The 20737-nt window shown below is 40.6% G+C and overlaps 1 protein-coding gene across 1 annotated transcript in view; it reads left to right on the top strand.

Annotated features, from left to right (window-relative positions):
• Positions 1-16023, top strand: part of mfsd14a2 (major facilitator superfamily domain containing 14A2) — a 30290-nt gene extending 14267 nt beyond the window's left edge. Inside the window, exons 4-12 of the mRNA XM_012869488.3 lie at positions 1130-1257; positions 1364-1478; positions 1568-1786; positions 3592-3705; positions 7356-7427; positions 7704-7816; positions 9567-9664; positions 10735-10892; positions 12366-16023. Of these exons, the coding sequence (XP_012724942.1) occupies positions 1130-1257; positions 1364-1478; positions 1568-1786; positions 3592-3705; positions 7356-7427; positions 7704-7816; positions 9567-9664; positions 10735-10892; positions 12366-12578 (1230 nt within the window). The 3' untranslated portion in view covers positions 12579-16023. The remainder of the gene's footprint in view (positions 1-1129; positions 1258-1363; positions 1479-1567; positions 1787-3591; positions 3706-7355; positions 7428-7703; positions 7817-9566; positions 9665-10734; positions 10893-12365) is intronic.
• The last annotated feature ends 4714 nt before the right edge of the window (positions 16024-20737 follow it).

Raw genomic sequence — 20737 nt, 5'->3', positions numbered from 1 at the left:
GGGGTTTGTTTTTGTCCAGCAGAGACGGAGAACCTGGTCACAGCAAAGGAGACGATAATCATGGAGGCAAAGACGAGTTAAACAGACCTGGTTCTGGGGCGGAGGTTCACAACACTACGCGTGACGCCAGGGCTGCTATATGGAGGGGTTCAGATCAAATCATATGCATGTGTTTTAGAACGGTCCAGTCAAAGTCCAGACATGGCCCCAATGGAGAATCTGTGGAAACCGATACTCACACGCGTTCTTCGTTCAGTCTGAGTCGGAGCTGTTTTGCAAAAAATAATTGACAGATGGCCATCTGTGGTGGTGAAAAGCTGGCCGAGGCGTACCCCCGAAGTAATCGCTGCTGCAGCAGCATGAAACGCTTTGCTCTTCAAAGTTTTGACTCGGGGAGAAATAAAATTTAGGAAAACGATTTCCAGAAAACTGTAAAAATGCTGAAAGCCCAAGTTCCTTTAAATCAAGACTAAAAACACATTTGTTTAGGACTGCATTCGACTGCACTAGTTAAACAGTCAAATGCAAATTTTATTTATTTATTTTTTATTTTTATTTTTTAATATATAGATATATAATCCAACTGCTTTTTCCTACTTGCTTTGTTTCTGCTTTATTTCCTGTATTTTAATCACGTAAAGCACTTTGCATTGTCTGTGTACTGAATTGTGCTATTTAAATAAATTTGCCTTGCCTTGCCTTAATGGTTTGAAAGACGCGCATCTCCTCCATCCACTTCATAACTATGCCCTCCATAACTATGATTTATCCCAAATATTCCTAATAAAACACATTGAAGCTTGTGGTTCTAACGCAATAAAATGTGAAACCTTAAAGGCACAGTTTGCTACCGATTTATAGCCTTTAGCGTTTTGGAGGGTTTGCTGAGGGTTTAATGGCATCCGGTTCAACATTAGATGAAGACAAGAGCCTCAGATAACTGATTTCACCCCAGAAGGAATGACATACTTGTCACATGTATAATTTCCTCTTACTCCGTTTTATTAAGACAGAATAGTCTTGGGTTGCTGGTGGTGTAGAGGTAGAGCGTGGGCCTCGGCTACAGAGGCCATTAGTCTGGGGGTTGGACCTTTGCATCATGTTAAAAATCTCTGTCCTCTCTTTTCAGGGCCTTCTGTCGTTTCTGAGTGCTCCTCTGATCGGAGCATTGTCAGACGTATGGGGGCGCAAGTCCTTCTTGCTGCTAACGGTCTTCTTCACATGCGCGCCCATTCCGCTGATGAAGATCAGCCCATGGTAAGAGCGCGCAGTGCCGGCGTCCACAGAGGGCGTGAATCACAGTGGTCAACATTTCATTCGTTGCTGAATCGTTACATTTTATCCCACGTTTGCCTCCTCTTAGGTGGTATTTTGCAGTCATCTCCATGTCTGGCGTCTTCGCCGTCACCTTCTCTGTGATCTTTGCTTACGTGGCAGACATCACGCAAGAGCATGAGAGGAGCACAGCGTATGGCTTGGTGAGGAAACGCTTTGATCAAGGCTCACCGCACTCACCGTTTTCCTCTTGTGTTTCATTAAATCGCCTCTCCGTCGCCGTCCTTCCCAGGTGTCGGCCACCTTTGCGGCCAGCCTGGTCACCAGTCCGGCCATCGGAGCGTATCTGTCTGAGGCCTACGGCGACACGCTGGTGGTGATCCTGGCCACGGCCATCGCCCTGCTGGACATCTGCTTCATCCTGGTGGCCGTGCCGGAGTCTCTGCCGGAGAAGATGAGGCCGGCGTCATGGGGAGCGCCCATCTCCTGGGAACAGGCAGACCCCTTCGCCGTGAGTACCGGCTGTATATTAACTTACATTTCAGCAAGTCATGGTTATCGCTACCAAAAGCTGTGTCCAGGGTGAGTCAGCATTTAGCAAGGTGCTTCTCTTCGGGTACTTCCTCCTGCACAGTTTTTGCAAGGCACTACACTCTCTATGGCTGAATGTGGCGATTTGCAGTCAACCAATAAAGATTTCCGGTAATATTAGTGCATTGTTCTACAAATTAGAGAAATTAGGGATATTGTACAAAATCCAGATTTGTTTTATTCATTTAGAAAGTCTAAGTTCTGTTTTAGTACCAGTCTTCTTCAGTGTGACTTATTAATTTCTCCAATAATCCAACCTGGTGGCACCGTTGGCTTGATTTTAACAAGTGCCCGAGAACTAAAATCATTAAAAAAAAATTAAAAGTCTGATAACTAAAAGTTTAAAATCAATTTTAACTTACATTTTTATTAATTCATAGGGTTTAGTTTTGTTTTGTTTTTTTGTTTTTTTTGCTAAACTCTATAAAATCCAGGTTTCCCAAGCATGTTTTTTCCCAAAAGATTAAAGAGAAGAATAAGATAACATTTGTTAGGATTGTTTTAATAAAAAATAAAAGTTGTCTTTGCAACTTTTAAGTTGGTGCCAAAGTTTATACAGGTAAATCTCCTCCAATCAAATGCTGAGCACGCAACCATCATTCACAGTTGACAAAACTAAGCTGATTGGTTTCACAATCATGAAAGTAACCGTTTATAAGTTACTGTAAAGTATAAACATTTTTATCCTTTTTAATTTGTTTTATATTCCTTTGTATATAAACCTTAAGATAAAAGACGTCATTGGTTTCAGCTGGAAACATTCCAGTTAAAATGACTTGACTTTTTCCCAGGAGTTTCTGTGTTTAATCCTTTATATGTTTTTTTTCACCTCATTAATGTCAGAGGTTGTTCTTTTTTGTCCTACATCTTTAAAGGAGCTATAAGTAATAATGACACTTAGTGGTAAAATCCAAACAACTCATATACATAACAAGGCCTCGCCGGCAGGCCTATAAAGCTTGGGACTCCACATAACTCCAGACATTTTGAATTAAAAAAGCTTCCTGGATGGGAAGCGAAACATCTTCAGTGTCAGAATAGAAGTCCAGTTGTTTTGTTTTTTAACGTTTTTTTTTGGGGTTTTTTTTGGATTAAGACATACACGATGCCTTTCATGGAGAACGACCATTTACTCCACGGACCGTCGCTGCTGTGAAACTCCACTGAATTTTTAACTTCCACAAAATAAGTCTATAATGTTGTATTTTGTTCCATTTCTGGTCTGCTTCTCTTACTGGCTTCCATGTTAGCAGGCTGCTGCTCTTTTGCCAAGATAAAATACCAAATGCTGCGTTCTGGTTTGGGAACCCTGGGAACTCTCGTATGATTGGCTCAGGAACCAGGAAGTAAATAAGGGCTCCACTCTGAACCGAAGTAGTTCTGAGGACCGTACCTTTAGTTTTGAAAGGAGAAAAACGTGACTAAGACATTGTTGATGGAGAGGACCGGTTGTTTATAAGGAATGTTACATCCATCCAGGGTGACAAATGAGAATTATTTATATTGATTTTACATTAAATATGTTACTTATAGCTGCTTTAATTATTTGAGTAGGGTTTTAGGGAGTAGAGGACTTGTTGCTTGAAGACAGTTATTTATATTGGTCCGTCAGAAATGTCACATGCCTGGCTCCTGCTTGGAAAGCTTGTAGAAGTATAAATATTGGCTTTTATCATTCTCCAGATCTGGATCTGGATGTTGAACTCTTGTTTTTCTCCTGTTCAGTCTCTGCGTAAAGTGGGCCAGGACTCCACGGTGCTCCTCATCTGTATCACAGTGTTCCTCTCCTACCTCCCTGAAGCCGGGCAGTACTCCAGCTTCTTCCTCTATCTCAAACAGGTAACATTTTTCATTTCCTCCTTAAACCTTTTTTTCAAGTTATAAAACATAACATTTCTGATCTTATTTGCAGTAAGTGCACCGTTAACCTGATATTATGTCGCTGTTTCTTTTGCAACTCTTCTAGCATTGAGCCTTTTGTAGCAAACTCTTTTTAAGTCCTGTAAGTTAACGTTTGAAGCAACAATGGTTTGAGTTGTTTTTCCCACACTTCATACGGAGAGTTTAACCCCTCAGGAGATCAGGACTCACTTGTGAGGGTGTTCTGGGGTACAGCAGGGTGCAATATTCTGCTGCAAGCCATCGATTATACTGAGCAACGCAGGTATTATAGGAACATTTGTGGAGTTGGCTTGCATCGCACTGCGACCACTGGCTTTGTTTTTATTCCATCATAAAATATCCTGGTTCATCGTCTTCCCAAGAAAGAGGCTCACCAGAGCTTTGGTATCCATAAAATATAAAAATGGTTTCTGATAATCTTTCTATAAAGTCATAGAAGTACCGAAAATGATTCCAACTCTGGATCTGTAAGAGGGAAAAATGTTTGACTTCTCAGACTTTATTTCTCTAGAATATGACAATTTAGATTTATGACATTTATATAAGTGTTTTTATAATGATTTATATTTAACATTTACTTTGGCTTTTTATTTATTAAAAGGGAACTTGCAGATTTTAAGCAAAATTTCCTAAAAATTCAATAAAAACTACATTTGTATTTAGTCTTTTGGCCTCCTCTACCCCTTTAGATCAGCAAACGGGTCCATTTGGTTCAGATGCTAAAGCAAAAAAATGCACCGACGCTGTTGTTGTTTTTTTTCTACAAAATGAAGGCGTCATATATCACAAAATGTTCTGGTCCACACCTGCACAGTCTGAGCAGGACAAGGTGGACCCGATCCCACATTAAAGGCACTGTGTGCAGTTTCAGAAACAGTGGAAAAGCCCCACTGGGTCAGCGTTCCCTCTTCAAAAGTCCGGTGTGTTGCATAATCTGACAGATGTGGAATTGGGTAACGGTTAGAAATTATGATGTGGAAATTTCGTAGAACCCTCCCAACTTCTTGTGCGTTGTAGTTCTGGTGCACACATCTCTGTTTTACGTGGTTTCGGTTATATCACGGGCGCCACCATGAGCCCTGTGGGCGAGCAGCCATACGAACTGCAAAGCATTGTGAGGTCTGACTTCTTTCTACTGGAAACATCATTAAGATCTCTGAAATGTAACCAGGATTAGCTGTAGGTTATATTTATTCAGAAAACCATCTTTGGTAGGTCCCATTCACTGAAAACTGACACACAGAATTTCCTTTAATATTAAATCCAAATGGCGCATTTTCCCCCAAAAGGCAAAGGTGGATTTATTTATTTTAGTTATCCTCACAGATTTTGCATATCACCGAAGAGGCAAACAAAAATTTTAATTATTCTAGAGTACAAAATAACCTACAGTGTCGGTTCAAACACGACAATAATAAATAAAATTATGCTCTTATTTTTTATCTGATATTAAAAAGATTCTTCCGCGTTTTGTTATTGTCTATACTGATGAAACAGAATTGGTGAAAAAAAAATAGGTAATTTCAGTCATGAGTGCATCTCCAAAGGGGGAAAAAAAATTTAGTTTTTGAGAAAAATGTAACAATGGATCCTATAGAAAATGACTGTCCAGTTTAAATGTTATTTAATGTGGGATTAATTATCCACACAGCTCAAAGCTAAGTTAATTGGCTGCATAAAGTCTGGGCAGGTCCACTGTTAATAAATCCCACATGAGCCCAAGTTAACGCTTCCTCCAATATTTATTCAGAGGGAAATGTGGTAGACGGACAACCAGGTTGTCCAGCTCAGATCTCAATCAGAATCTCCTCCATTTTAAACAGTCTTCTATGAGCACAATGTTTGTGACAGCCTCGTACGTTTGCTACTTTAGTTGCCTATTAAATGCTGAACAGCCAGTGGAAAAACTCCAGGAAATATCCTATAAAAAGCTTTTCCCGAGGTCGCTGTCAGCTGCAGCAGAGCAAGTTTGCTGAGCAGCTCATTTCAGTACTTGATTCAAGTGTTTGCTCATTAGGGTGGATTTACAAACAGTCCTGCAGCAAAAAGCCCACACAGTCAAAAATAACAGCGTTTTCTTTTCAGCTTGTACTAGCTGCCAGCCTATAGGGAGGGTTAGAAGGGACAAAATGTAATTAATGTCATGAAATAAATAAATGTGTATGTCCATTAAAAACATAAGTGAGTCAGGAAATAAATACATCATTAAACCTCTTAAATGATAAAATATTCCTGTTAAATGATGACAGTAAATAATTAAATGCCTTTTTTTATTATTCACTAATTATTTCACTCTGTATTTATTGATTTCATTGCTCCTGTGCAGCAGTGTCACCACGAAATTATTTAAACCGCCGGCTTGACCCAGCAAACCCGGTGGGCGGGATCAGGGCGGCTCTTCGTCAGACCCTGACGTCTGATTGGTTGCTTTGCGCAGCAAGTCAAAACAAATCGACCACAGATAAGAGATTGACGCACAGCCAGAAAACACATTCCTGATCTAACGGCAATAAAAGATTAAATCATTTCATGGTGACACCGCTGCACAGGAGGCGTGAATTAAATAAATACGGAGTGAAATAATAAGATGTACAGTGGAGTGAAAAGGTGTTTGCCCTCTTCTTATTTTTTACGTCACAATTTAAGTTTTTAAACATCAAACTAATTTAATTATTAGTCAAAGACAACACAAGTAAACACAAAATGCAGTAATTAAATTAACGTCTTTATTATTAAGGGGGAGAAAAGTCCACACCAACGGGAATCAGGAAGGGGGAAAACATTTTTTCACACCACTATATTTTGAAATGTATTTGTTTGTTTTTTTTCTTTAAAAAAGAAAAAAAATTATTTACTATCCTCATTTAAAAGACATACCTAATTAATGGGACATTTAGCTGTTGAATTGTGTTTTTCATAAATGAGATATTCAATTACTCACTCCTGTCTTGAATAAATAAATATGGGATATTTAATGATTTGTTTTGTTATATTTCTTAATTTAATGTCCCGTTTAGCCCTCCGTACTTTATGCTCGAGAGGCGTCAATCTTTTCTTTTTCTTTTTTTTAATGACTTTTAAACGATTAACCTCAATAAAACCGATTCAGAGGAAGATCAGAAGAACCAGTTTAGCAGGTCTGACAGAAAACTGCTGCACTTCAGTCCTACCAGAGAAAGCGCCGTAAGATAACACCCTAACGCCGGAGCAATGGGCTAAAACTGCTCCTTGCACTTTACAAAAAAGTAGTTCATCAACTTTTTGTGTTTCTTTCTTTGTCACAATTTACAAACTCCTCACGTTACCTTTCCCCCCCGCCCCCCTCCTCCTGTTGATTGTTTGGAAGCACATGAAAGGCCTCAACGTCTGGCCTGAATGCCTCTGCTCCATAAAGCAAAGCTCTTTTTTTTTTTTTTTTTTCCAGAAAAAAAACCAAGAAGTGGGACACTGAGCTTGTAGACAAAATATCAGATGGCAGCTCCTGTGTTTTTGTGTCTTGGGCGAGAAGAGCGAACAGGTTTAGTGTTGCTTGTCTCCTACAGTCTTGTCCTGACCTGTGATTTATCTGAATGCGTTCCTCCCCTCAGGTCATACGGTTCTCCTCAGAGACGGTGGCTGCCTTCATTGCAGTTGTGGGGATCCTCTCGATCTTGGCTCAGGTATATAATAGTAAACTTCCACCAGATCCATGCGTAATAAGGTTCATTATATTGTCACCTTGTTTTTTTTTTTTTTTATTAATGCAGTTACATGTATTTTGTTGTTTCTAGACCTCAACTCAATATGCTTAGATCGTTTTTTAAGTAGTCATGGAAGCCAAAGGAGATTAATAAAATACAATTTTGTATTTATGTTTGTGTGTTTGTGATTGATAACTAAATAGATGCATCTCTTATTGCTGCTAAGAATCTTTTTTTTTGTACCACTTTCCTCAGACGGTCGTGTTGGGCATCCTGATGCGCTCTATAGGAAATAAAAACACCATCCTGCTCGGCCTCGGCTTCCAGATCCTCCAGCTGGCCTGGTATGGCTTTGGCTCTCAGCCCTGGTGAGTGGATCTCAGCTCACACCTCTGAGCCTCTAGTTAACTCAATTCACAACAAATCAGAGGTCAGCAAAGTGGGAAAAATTAGTTTATTTTATTTCCTTATCTTTCACCCGGTGGGGTACTATTGCCATGAAACATGCCGTTACAACATGAAGAAAACCAGTTGGTCGATAAAGCTTCAAAGAGTGTTGCTGATGAACTGCAGCGTAGTGAACGAGTACAGACTGGTGATGTGGGATCTTCCCGCTGGAAGCAGGGAGATCCCACGCTTTAGCGCCACTATCTCCGCCCGCTGACACGTAGACGTTTGGTGGGGCTGAGAAAAGCTCTCCTGTAGCAGAAACTCTCTGTTAAAGTCACCCGTCGAGCTTTTTATTATTTTAGTTCATATATTGCAAGAATCCACAGGTGCATCTTGTTGAATGTGGATCTAATTTAAAAAGTGTATTTCAACAATTCTGTTCAAAAAGTGAAACTCATATATTTGATACATTCATTAAAACAGGGAATTTATTTCTGTTAACGTTGATCATTGTAGTTTGCAACTACCTAAACGCCCCCTGACGTTTTAAGTGAGCTTTGGTCCTCCAGGCTGCGCTCGTCGCTGTGGTTGGTGCACCCTTTCCTACCACAGTTTTTCCTTCCAGTCAACTTTCCGTTCATAAGAGTGTGAGCAGCCAGCTTGTTTAGCTGGGATCTTTTGTGGCTCATCCTCCTTATGCAGGCAGGGTCTCTTTGACATTTTCATCTTCTGATTTTCTGAGAAGGATAATTTTGTTTTTTTTAATTGACTTTTAGCTATCATAATGAAAATATACACTACAAATTAAGATTTACCTTTTTTTAATTGAATTACTAAGATAAATTGCATTAGAATTTATTGAGATGCACCATGACTTTTATAGAACAGGGGAGTAAAATTCTCATTCTGATCTATCTATATATATATATATAATTTATCATTTTTGTTAGAGACTGTACATTTAGAAATGTAGAGATTAATTAAAAGTGCTTTAATCTAACTTTAACGGTGCATCGTACCCGCATAGGGCATCAGCATATGTAATTTAAACTGAATATTGAACCAGCTGTTTCAATTGGTTGTGTTCATCTCAGTAATTTCCATCCCACAAGCCTGAATGGTTTAATTATTGTTGCAGTGCAGTTAACGGTGTTTTAAGCAAACTATGATTCTGGTTGTCTTTACCCAAATACACCACTAGAGGGAGCCATATTGCTGCAAAATGGCATTCAGAGGCCTCTGCTGTACTATAAGGTGGTATTACCTGAACGCTTTTCTGCATTTAAGACATACAAGTAGTCATTTTACTTACCTAAAATTAATTTATTATTCAATGCTGCTTCAAAAAATCACAAAGACAGTTTTCTTAATGTTGTTTCTCTCCAAGGAGGCTCAGTCTCTGGTTCTAAAGCTTTTGCGGCACGCTGCAATAAAATGCACTGATTCTGAAATGAAACCTTTGCAATATGACTGCCTGAATTTAGTAAACAGACCAGATGTTATAAGACATTTATGGTTGAGTTGGACTTCTCATACAGGAGCTACTCATTGTTCAATGGATGAATACTGGAGAAGGGATCTCTTTAGGTAGATCGCTTAACAATAGTCAACTTGGAGAGCCTGTTTATTGTTTTTACATTTTCACTCCCGAGGCCATCTGAGTGTTCTGCTAGAGTTTGGTAAACATGAAATAAGACAGTGTTTTTCTCTCCCCAACCCTAACTGCAGGATGATGTGGGCAGCTGGGGCCGTAGCAGCCATGTCCAGCATCACCTTCCCCGCCATCAGCGCCATCGTGTCGCGTAATGCTGATCCTGACCAGCAAGGTGAGCTCCTCCGCTTTCTGTTGTTCTCCGTGTCACTGATGCGCAGACATTTCTTTTGATAAACCATTTTTATGCTTTTTTTTTTAAGATTTTTTTTTTTTAAGAAAGTTTTTCTTCGGACACAGACGTCACTCTGAGTCCATCCCTACCTGCCTGAATTATCACACTTTGTACCCGTGCTGGAAATTGTAAAAAAAATAAAAATAACTTTCATTATTATTTGTTTTCCTGTTACATTAAAAACATGAAGAATACAAGGTTCCTACACAGTCTGGAAGAGTAGGAATGTTATTTTCAGTATTTCCAGGTCTGCATATGCACAGAAAAATATAAGAAGATGGAAAAATATTCTTTAAGACTTTAGTCCTCATCACTTGGTCAGATGTTGTTCTGTTCTTCCTTCTGTGCATCCTTTCTTTCTTCCCTTATGTTTTATTTCCTTCCCTATGTCCTTCCTTCTTTCCTTCCTTTATTTCCTCTCTTGTTTCCTTCCTTCCTTGCTTCCTTTCCTTTGTTCTATTTTCATTGTTTCCTACAATTCTTTCTTCCTCATGGCCTTCATGTTTTACTCCCATGTCCTATTTGTTCTTTCTTGTCCCATCCTGCCTTTAATGTGTCCTCCCTATCTTTTCTTGTGTCCTTCCTATCTTTTCTTGTGCCCTCACTTTGTTTCCTCCCTTGTGTCCTCACTTTATTTCCTTCCTTGTGTCCTCATCATTTCCTCCCTTTAAACTAAACCGAAAACCATACAGGTCAGAGAGGTTTTTGTATTTATAGACCAAAATGAGGATAAAGCTGGCGATAAGGGACTGAAAAAAGAAGAAATAAAATATTTCATCATCTGATTCCTGGTCTGAGACGATCAGCGCCCCAATTAGCTGATGATCTATCAGTGGTTCACTGACTGATGCATCTGTTATGTGAAACAGACCTTATGATATGAAAGGCTTTCATATTAGCAATTTGTTTAGTTTTTTAGTGGGATTAAGAGTGATTCAGTGTCATATCCACTTTAGTTGGTCATTTTAATGTATATGTTATAACTTTTTTTTTTTTTGTCACCCATTTAGGCGTTGTCCAGGGGATGATTACTGGCATCCGAGGGCTCTGTAACGGTTTGGGCCCGGCGCTTTATGGCTTTGTCTTCTACTTGTTCCACGTTGAGCTGTCAGACACGAACAGCTCTGAAAAAGGTCCCAAATCCAACATGGCCAACCCCACAGACGAGGTGAGCAGCGACTAGAAGGGGAAGGCCTGGTGCCTTAACGGCATTAAAGATGTCGGGTTTAAACCCAGCGCTACCCAGAGAGCGGCCCACGGGACATTTAGCAACACCTGAAAATTAACTTTTGGCCTATAAATGCAGGAATTTGGTCAAAATAATGCAGATGGGCCTTTTTTTTTAAATTCACTTTGGATGACATTTTCACTGATAAATTTAAATCTTCCTTAAATAGAAAATGTTTGATAAAGTATTCATCTTTTAGTGACCATGTTTTGTTGTTTTTCCTGGTGAACGACGCCACAAACATCCAGCATTCATTGTTTGCGAAATACAGAAAGCATTTTCCATGAGTGACCCATGTCTCGCTCTTGTTGCTTAAAATAGACACAAAATATTTCCAGACCAAGAAAATATTTGGAGAAAAAAAACTGCCAAAAAGGTTAGAAATGTCATGCTTTTCTTCAAATTAGGCAACCTATTGAGTTTGTCCATGTTGCAGATCTATTTCCAAACCCCTTTTCCATAAAAATTAAGCTATTCTGTACATTCCTTAATGTATTGGAAAATGGAAACCTTTTATAACTTCACCTAAATGTAATTTTGTGTCCTGCAAATACTTTGAATGTGATGGTTTACAGGTTGCATGGGATGCCGTTCTAAACAAGAAAAGGCTGAAATTTGTGCATTTCTTCATTTGTTGGGTTCCCACGTTGTTCCAAAACAACAGCGCCAGAGATTGGTGATCCTCTTTTGAAAATAGTAATTTTATGACTGTAAAATTACATAAGATTATGACTTTATTCTTACAAAGTCATATTTTTTAAATAACCTAATATCAACCCTTTTAAAATAACCTAATATCAACCCTTTAATAAGAAATTAAAGGGGAGATACAAAGTCCTTACTAACGTTTCAGCTTTAATTAAAACATCATGCCAGTTCAGCCTGGGCGCTCAGAAGACAAACTCGTATAATACTGGTTTGTTTACTATTTTTGTGGTTTAGCAAAGACGGAAGTACTACTTCTGTTTTTTTATTTTTATAATTTTTTTTAGGGGAAATTGATAATTGCATATGTCAGAGTGGTTCTATGTTGAATAAAGCCCGGTGCATATAAACGCACATTATGACCAGCTAAATTGAGTATGTGCCCATATAAACGGTACAATCAGATTATTTAATCCGAATACATTTTAATGAGATTGTGAAATTATTTAGCATGTAAACACAGCTACTGTGGGAATATGCTGGTTTGGAAAAATGGGGATTTCAATAATTGGTTAGTTTGGGTCATTAACCGAAGAGCACACTTAAAAAAAAAGATTTTATTTGACTTCCAAAAGCTACAGAGAAATCAAAGATCTTAGCTTTTAATCCTGCTGGTCTTAAATTGTATGAACCTTGCAGAAACCTTTTTTTTTTTTTTTTTATAAATCTGCTGTAAATTAACAGAGCGTACGCTTCCTTTTTTCCCAGAGTGCCATCATCCCCGGTCCTCCCTTCCTCTTCGGAGCGTGCTCAGTGCTGCTGTCCCTGCTGGTGGCGCTCTTCATCCCCGAGCACACGGGGCCCGGCGTGCGGCCCGGCGCCTACAAGAAGCACAGCAACGGGGCGCAGAGTCACTCCCACAGCCCCCAGGGCAGCGGGGCGGAGGGCAAGGAGCCGCTGCTGGAGGACAGCAGCGTATAACCTCAGCTAAAGGGGGGAGGGGGGGGGCGACCGCCCCGCAGCAAAGACCCTCGCCACATAGACGCACGGTTTAACCACAGGGACGCGGGTCAGAGCGCCGTGGAGAGTTTGGGGAAAATGTCCGCAGCGCCAAAGCGGACGCTCCATGAAGCTGTACTTTGTCTGAAGGCGGGGTTTTAGGAGGACTCTCTGAAGATCCCGAGGCTGCGATCGGTTTTTGTTCTGGTTTTTTTTTTTGTTTTTGTTTTTTTTTTTAGAGAGAGAGAGGGCTGTCGCTCAGCTGGACTTCACTTTCTCTACAGCTGTAACAGGGAGGAAAACACATCAGCTCCCCTCCTCCTCCTCCTCCTTGTCCTACTGAAGCAAAGCTGAACCCAATCAAGTGCAAGGGGGGGGGGGGGGGGGGTTTATTTAAAAATGTCGCTAAATACCTGCGAGTCCTGACATGGATCTCGTCACGTCGGAGTGGAACGAGCAGCTGAGCCCTCGTGCTGAGAAGCTGTCGTCCACACAGGGAAACGCAGGCCTCCCTCTGCGCCGACGGCTCAAAGTGATGAACCGTCGGCCGGTTCTCATGAAAGCTTCGGCGGTACGGCAGATTTGTTGGGGCCTGGCGGCTCCTTCGCTCAGAGCGATGCGGGGGAGGAGGAGCGCGCCCCGTCAGCTGAGGTCTCCCCTCAATGTTTACCTGCAGTCCTCTAGATTCATAGTACAGTTTGGGTTGTACGTTTTGTTTTTTTCTCTGTTCCAACTGAAGTCTAGTTGTGCTTCAAGTTTTTAAGTCAAGAAACAAAAACGTTGCCTTGAAGTGGCTTACCGTTAAGAAAATAAATAAAAATAAAAACCCGCATTATAACCTGTATGAAGACCAAGGTCTGAGAAGGCTCTGTAATCTCACTGTCGCTCCCATCGGAGCTGTTAGACTCTTTTTATTCTTTCGCGTTCGTTTTAGTTCATGGTGTGCATCAGCATCAGGGCCGAGGCTAACAGAACCTTCCCTTTTCTTTCTGTTTTCAAAAGCATCAGGACCATTTAGAGCTAGCCGGCGGCAGGGAGAACGCGGTCGTGTTGATATCATTGATGCCGTCATGAGGATGTCGGTGCGCCTGCTGCAGCCGGGGACCTTCGTTTCGTTTTGTCACGCGCTTTCTTCGAATTTCTGCCGTTGGATCAGAAACGGACGGTTTGATCTCATCCCTCGTGTTTCCACTGCCAGCTAAGGGACACGGACAACATGCTTCACCTCCTTTTACTGCTTGGAGCCAGAAAATAGAGGATGGGAAAATGTTCGTATTTTCACACTTTGTGTCTCAATGATCTGGCTTCCTTTCCATCTGTCCTTCCTTGTGACCTTTCCTCTGACTCCTTCTTCACATTTTCTTCCTTTCCTGTTTCTTTCCGTCCTTCTCCTTCCTTCCTTACTCCCTGTCATTGGTTTTTTTTTTTCTCTTATGTAACATCAACCCTCTTTCAAAATCATCTTCCATGAATTCGGAAGTTTCTTTTTTTTTTTTATATCAATGCTAATGACTAAAACTGGGAAGCTGCGTCTGAAAGTCTTTACGTCAGAAACATGTGGCAATTTCGTATTTAAAGCGTCGGTGGGTAAAATCAGCGCATTCTGGATCTGCTGGAAGGAATATTTGTTTTTGGATCAGAATCCAGTTTTTTTTTTTTTCTTTTCCCTAACCATTCTTGAAAAGCAGGGATTCAAAGCTAACGACACGACAATGATCTGAAAGTGAAAGCCGCCTAATGGAGTCGCTCTCTAAGCGCTCCTAATATCGGCATAAAGAGTGAAAAACGTTAAGACCCCAGGATTTTGCTCAATCAGCCAAATATACAGGAGCTCTGCGAGGCCTGCTCACAGAAACAGGTTGTGATTTTTTTTTTTAAAAACGATCATGGAGGTAAGATCAGGACACCTATTCAGGATTCATGTAGTTAAATTTCAGAGCGGCGGCCGACGCAGTTTTCCAGCCTCCATCACCAAGGAGTGGTTTCCATAGTTCATCTCAACGTTTCCAACCATCCCTTTACCCTCTGCTGTTTGTGTTTTTTTTTTTTTTATAAAGTTTAGGGAAAAGCGTTTGATTAAAGCAGTAATTCAAATCAAGTCGACCTGCTATAAAACATAAGGACTGAAGTTGCTCACAGTGGGATAAAGAAATACTGATATCAACCTCAACAAGCAGCATGAACTAAAATCTGGTTTAGTGTTTTGTTTTTGTTTTGCCCACGTTCATTTGTTTGCTTTTGGTCTTTTCATTTCCAACAAATCCCTGTAAATGAGGAATAAAACAAAAGGATTTTTAGCAACCTTTATAAGCAGAAGTGGGCCGTCTGCAGCTCTGTGAGCCGCGCCTAATTAAGAGCGACGGGATGTAAAGCCTCATTCTAGACCTGAAGTACATTTAAAATCCACCCTGGTGTAAAAAAAAAATCAATGCCATGTGCTTTTTGTTGCCTGTAGGTGGCGTTCATGTCTATCTTTGTGTTGTTTTTGGGGTGGAGGAGTACCTTGTACCACAGCTGGTTTTAGTTTTTCCTGTTTTTTTTGCAGAAAAATTCAAATATTTTAATCACGTCTGTATTAGCTAACTGCTATTTAATACCTTTTGAGCTCACATGTGTGCCAAATTTGAGTTTTGCTTCTTTTGTACTGTTTGCACTTGAGTAACTTGATTATTGACTTGGTTTCTTCTTATTTGTCTTAATATATCTGGCTGAAGATTTAACTTCTAAGGCTGTAATTTGTTTTGTTTTTTATTATGGCTTTTTAAGTCTCCATCCTGTAATTTTTTTTAGGAATCTTTACAACTTTTGATTGACCTGTTTTCAGCCTTGGTCTTCATTTAATGACAAGCATTTCACTTTTTTTGTTTTTTTTTTTTTGTTGTTCTTTCTTCTGTTGCGAGTGTAAATGTGCAGTTTACCAGACTGATATCTGAACGTTTCACGTCACCGTCGACCCCCCCCCCCCCCCCCGTCACAGTTTTCCTCCACCCAGCCGGACTTCAAGATGTCATTTAATCCCAGACCAATCGTTAATTGGATGAATCTCAGAAGAGTAAAAACGCACCGGCCTCCATGTGCAACCAACCGCGCTCCAAGCAGACGACTGCGAAAGCACGGAAATCACCCGTACGTGCAGCAAATGTAAATATGTAGCTGTCGCTGGAGGAGCCGGCCGCCTCCCCGGTCCTGTTTGGTCGTACGGTGCAGTGATATATTTCTCGACGCGTACCTGTTTATTAGCCACTTTTTTTTATTTTCGATTTTTTTAGTACGCCGTGGTTTTGTGGCCTGAAACCCCCAAGTTCTCTGTGTGCCTAAAATTAGCCAAGAAATGTGTACGGCAACGTAAAGTTAAAAACGGTGGTTATTATGTAAATACGGGAAACTAATGATAAACTATTTATTAAAGGTTTATTGTACAATGAAACGTCTGCCTCCGTTTTATGCGCAGCCACCACCTGTTGGGTGTGAAAAAAAATTCACGCTTTGTTTCTTCTTTCTTTTTTTTTTTCTTTTTTTTTTTAAGTGTTTGGTTTAAGGTGAGGCAGCCACACTTAAAGGTTGTTAAATCCAAGTCAAACAGATCTCCTGTTAGCGTTCATCCATTGTCTTTAATACCTGTCTTTATTTAATCCCACAGCTTTTATTTATTAAAACCCTTCGAGGTTCCTGGGAGGACGCCTGCTTTCGCTTCATCCACACGATCTTTATGTATACAGTTCTTTGCAAAAGTACTCAAACCCTTTTGTCACATTACGCCCACAAACTTCACTGTATTTCTATTTATATATTTTGCTGTGGGGTGGGGGGGGGGGGGGGGTTGATTGATAGGCCGACTGGAAGAAGTCAGCATTATTTTCACATCTGAATAAAGTGGGGTGTGCTTTTATTTATTTAGCTCTCTTTAATGCCATTGAATAAAATAACAAGTGACCTAATTGGCAAATCGGTTCGTCTCGTGTGTAATTTAAGAAAATCCAGCTGTTTTACAGAGGTTTCTTTGAGGGAATTGCTGGACAACCATGAGGACAGAGGAACACCACAGGCAGGCCGAAGCTATGAAGCCCTCGTCCCATGATGTTTATAGTTTGGCATTAATGACCGGCCAGACGAGCAGAGCTTTGCTCAGGGAAGCCGCCGCGTGGCCTGTGGTCGCTCTGGGGGAGCTGCAGAGATCCAGAGCTTCTGTTGGTTGAGTTTCTCCATGAATCTGAGCTGCGTGGAAGAAGGTAAGAAAGAAAACTGGAAGGCGGTGCTCTGATCAGATGAACCTTTGGCCCACGTACCATGTCAAGTGTGATGGAAGACTAAGACAGCGCATCATCCCGAACGCTACACTGCAAAAAAGGGAACTAAAAGTAAGGACAAGTTTATTGAAACGAGTTTGTTTGTCCTTGATTAGAGCAGGAAAATAAGATTATCTGCCAATGGTATGAGTACTTTGACCCCTAAAATAAGATTGAGTGCAAATCAAGAACAAATACACTTAATTTTAGCAGTGGCGCCTCCAGAAATATTTCATAGGGGTGGCCAGATGGAGCCACTTAAACTCTTCACTGCAAAAACAGAACTTAAAATAAGTAAAACATTCTTAAAATTTGTGTATTTGTCCTTGATTTGAGCAGGTAAATAAGATGATTTGCCAATGGAACAAGATTTTTGACCCTAAAATGGGAACAACTCATCTCCATCATCTTATTTCAAGTGCAGGATGTGTAATTATCTTTTATTAGGGGTCAAAATACTCATTGCATTGGCAAATAATCTTATTTACCTGCTCAAATCAGGGACAAATACACTAACTTTAAGAACATTTTACTTGTTTTTAGATCCGTTTTTGCAGTGTTGGGGTGGCACTGAAACTAAAAGCTGTAATTTCAGGATTTTATTCTACTGCTGTAGTGAAGCTGCATGTAGAAAACCGGCAGAAACAGAAAGACTTAAGTAATCGCCTACTAATATCTTATGGTTTTTAATGGTTTTCTGAAATTTTAATGTTCCTAATGATCTAATGTGCATAGCCCAATAATAGCACAGTTAACATTTTGAGTTGAACAACAATACATTTGTATTGTGTAATTACATTAGGAATAAGGTGTACATTTATTCATTTATTGGAAAACAAAACAGTTACTAAGGGAAGTAGATACTGGCAGATACAAATAAAAGTGCGATCAAAGCCAAGGAAGAGCGTCTGTCTTGCTGGCTGTGCACGATAGGATGAAATGCTAATCTGACACTACTACAATACACACTGGCACATAGGGGGCCATGGCCACCCCTGGCCACCCTCTGGAGGCGCCCCTGGTGTTTAGTCTTGCTTTTTTGCAGTGAATGTCCACCATGAAACACGGTGGTGGAGGCATCATGCTGTGGCGATGTTTTTCTTCCGCAAGGGAAAGAAAGCTGGTCTCATTTCATTAAATTCATTAAATCCATTAAATCGACGCTCCTGGATGAAGAAGGCCTGTTGGAGGCGGCTGAAGCCTTTAAATGTGCAGGTGAACGTGGGTCTGGTGTAAAGCACCGAGGGGCCGGTTTTACCAGAAGGCTTTTTTTTTTTAACTGCAGTCTGTTTAGAGTTCGACGCCGCTCTCCTCGCTCCGCTTCCTCATCTGCTGCACGTCTGCCCTTCTTCCTGTCCGACGACACCTAAAAGGCCGCTGAGGCCACAAAACCCTAAGAAATCCTGTGGTTGTGCTGAGGCCAAATTTGGGGGGGAGGGGGGGGGAGAAAAAAACTCAAGTGGCATGTTTATTTATATTTATTATTATTTAGGCAGCTTTGAGGCCATAAAATGACCCGGGTAAACCTTTCATACCATTCATATTTGCGCCTTCCTGTCTGTTCCTCAAGCTCTCCACACACAGGCCAACAAGTTCCTACACGAGCCCGGCGTTACTGTTGCATCACCGCCGCCCGTGCCTTCCAGACACAAACCTGCTTCGACAGGCCGTGGGGGGGCTTGTAAATTCACAGGGGAGCGTTTCCTGCTTCGCTTTTTACAGGACGACACAATCTCTGCATATCTGCGCACCGCTGTGGCATTTTTTTTCCCCTCCGGCTGCAGGAATATGATGAGCTCCGCAAAGTGTTCCCTGTGGAGTGGCAGGTGTTAACGTGGTCTTAACCTGGGATGGGGATGAGATTTAATAATAAGGCTCTTAACCATAATCCGCACCCACTGTTTCCTCACACAACCTCTCGCTGCTCCAGGCCAGGCGCAAGTATTCGCACCCCAGAACTGCTGCGCATTTTCTCAGGATGGAGTCACAGGCCTTTCGCTGCTCTTTATCGGGATTTTATTTTACAGTCTAAATCAGGGGTGTCAAACTCATTTTGGTTGAGGGGCCGCATTCAGCTTAATCTGATCTCAAGACACGAGTAAACTCATTGCAAGATTAAATAGAACTAATAAATGTGGACTTGTTGATTTTTATATAAAAATAATTTCACTTTTACACAATTTATGAATAACCTCAGCGTTTTTAAGAAAAGTATGTGCAATTTCAACAATACTTTTACTCAGTTAAACATTTACTTAAATGCATTATGCATAAGAACTGATCACAGTGATTGTACAATGTTGAAGAACATTTAATCACAGTTTTTGGAACTTAAAAACACTGTCCTACATGACAAAATACATCAAACAGATAAAAGTTAAGAAATTATTTAAATTTTTCCACACCTGAAGCTTAATCTGCTAATTAAAACACAGCGTTTATTTTCAATTAAACGAAGTACATGTTTTTTTCAATAATTGTTTTATCATTCTCTTCCTTTTATCTCCTCTTTCTTTCACCTTTTGTTTTTTCTTCTTGTTCTTCCTTTCCTCTCCTACTTTCCCATTGTAGTGTCCATATCATTTGAGATATTCCCCGCATGAATCATAATAAAACTATTCACATTCATTAATCAAGCGGAGCACTATGGCAAAAGCCGTACTGCTCCACTTGTGAAAGTCAAATCTGATGAGCTCTTTTTGGCATTAAGACAACAATTCTTATTGCCAGACAGGACACTGGAAAAAAATAAATAAAAAAAAATAATGATAATGCATTTAGCCACAGGGCCGGACTAAATTGTTCGGCGGGCCGGATCCGACCCGTGGGCCGGATGTTTGACACCCCTGGTCTAAACCCAAGCAATGGTGAAACGGAAGTTAGATATATCTTTTAAAACTTTTTTTTTTCTTTTGCAGATAAATACGGAGCCCGGGAGAGCTCACTATAAGTGATATTTTTTCTCAGGTCGTGATAATTTGTGAGTGCGTGTTTCCTTTAATAGAGCCCTCGAATTAATAAAACGTGAGCATGTTTTCTTTCGTGGGTGCGTTTTGGTAGATCGAGATCTCGAATATACTATAACATGCTCATGTTTACATGTGTCAAGACAATATTGAGTGCCCGTTTTACATATTGTGGCCACGTTTAAGTAGATAGTGCACCCAATGTTCTATAACCATGTTCACTAAATTGTGCTCTCGTTTTAATAAATTGTGCCCTCATTTTACTATGCTTAAAATGAGAGCTCAATTTAGTAAAATAAGCTCACACTATAGTAAAACGAGAGCACAATATAGTAAATTGTGCACACGATTTAGTAAAACGAGTGCACAATTTAGTTAAACGAGAGCACAATGTAGTAAAACGAGCGCGCATTCTCTCAACATGCAAAACATTTTGCAATGACCCCTCTAGGGCTCCGTAGATAAAAGTCTGAACAGCGCGGCGTTTATTTGCAATCAACCTTCCTGACTCAATTCCTACTCTTGGAGAAATGCTTGCCCGGTCGTCTTTGTAAAAATAGCCCAAGATGAGTCAAAATTGGATGGAGAGAGTCTGCTTTCGAGTCTTGGCACAGATTCTGGGTCGGTTATTGGTTCTGGACACCGAGAAAAGAAAAGCTTCCCCAAGAACAACTCTGCCGCTGCCGTGTTTTACTGCGGTTGTTGGGCGTGTTCGGGGGTAGAGATATAGTTTTCCAGATCATCAACAGTAACGCTCCCTGTGTTAGAGTGTCAGTGTGATGGCGACGGGATCCCTGCCTTCAAAAGGGTTCCTGTCAGTTCATACAGATATTTTATTTGGCAGATGTTTTATTTGGCACATGCGTGACAGACCTTTAGTGTGAGTGTG

The sequence above is a fragment of the Fundulus heteroclitus genome, chromosome 6, assembly GCF_011125445.2.
Source record: "Fundulus heteroclitus isolate FHET01 chromosome 6, MU-UCD_Fhet_4.1, whole genome shotgun sequence".
In the NCBI taxonomy this organism is placed as follows: Eukaryota; Metazoa; Chordata; class Actinopteri; order Cyprinodontiformes; family Fundulidae; genus Fundulus; species Fundulus heteroclitus.
The sequence above is the reverse complement of the archived record's forward strand: the minus strand, read 5'-3'. Positions and strand labels throughout refer to the sequence as shown.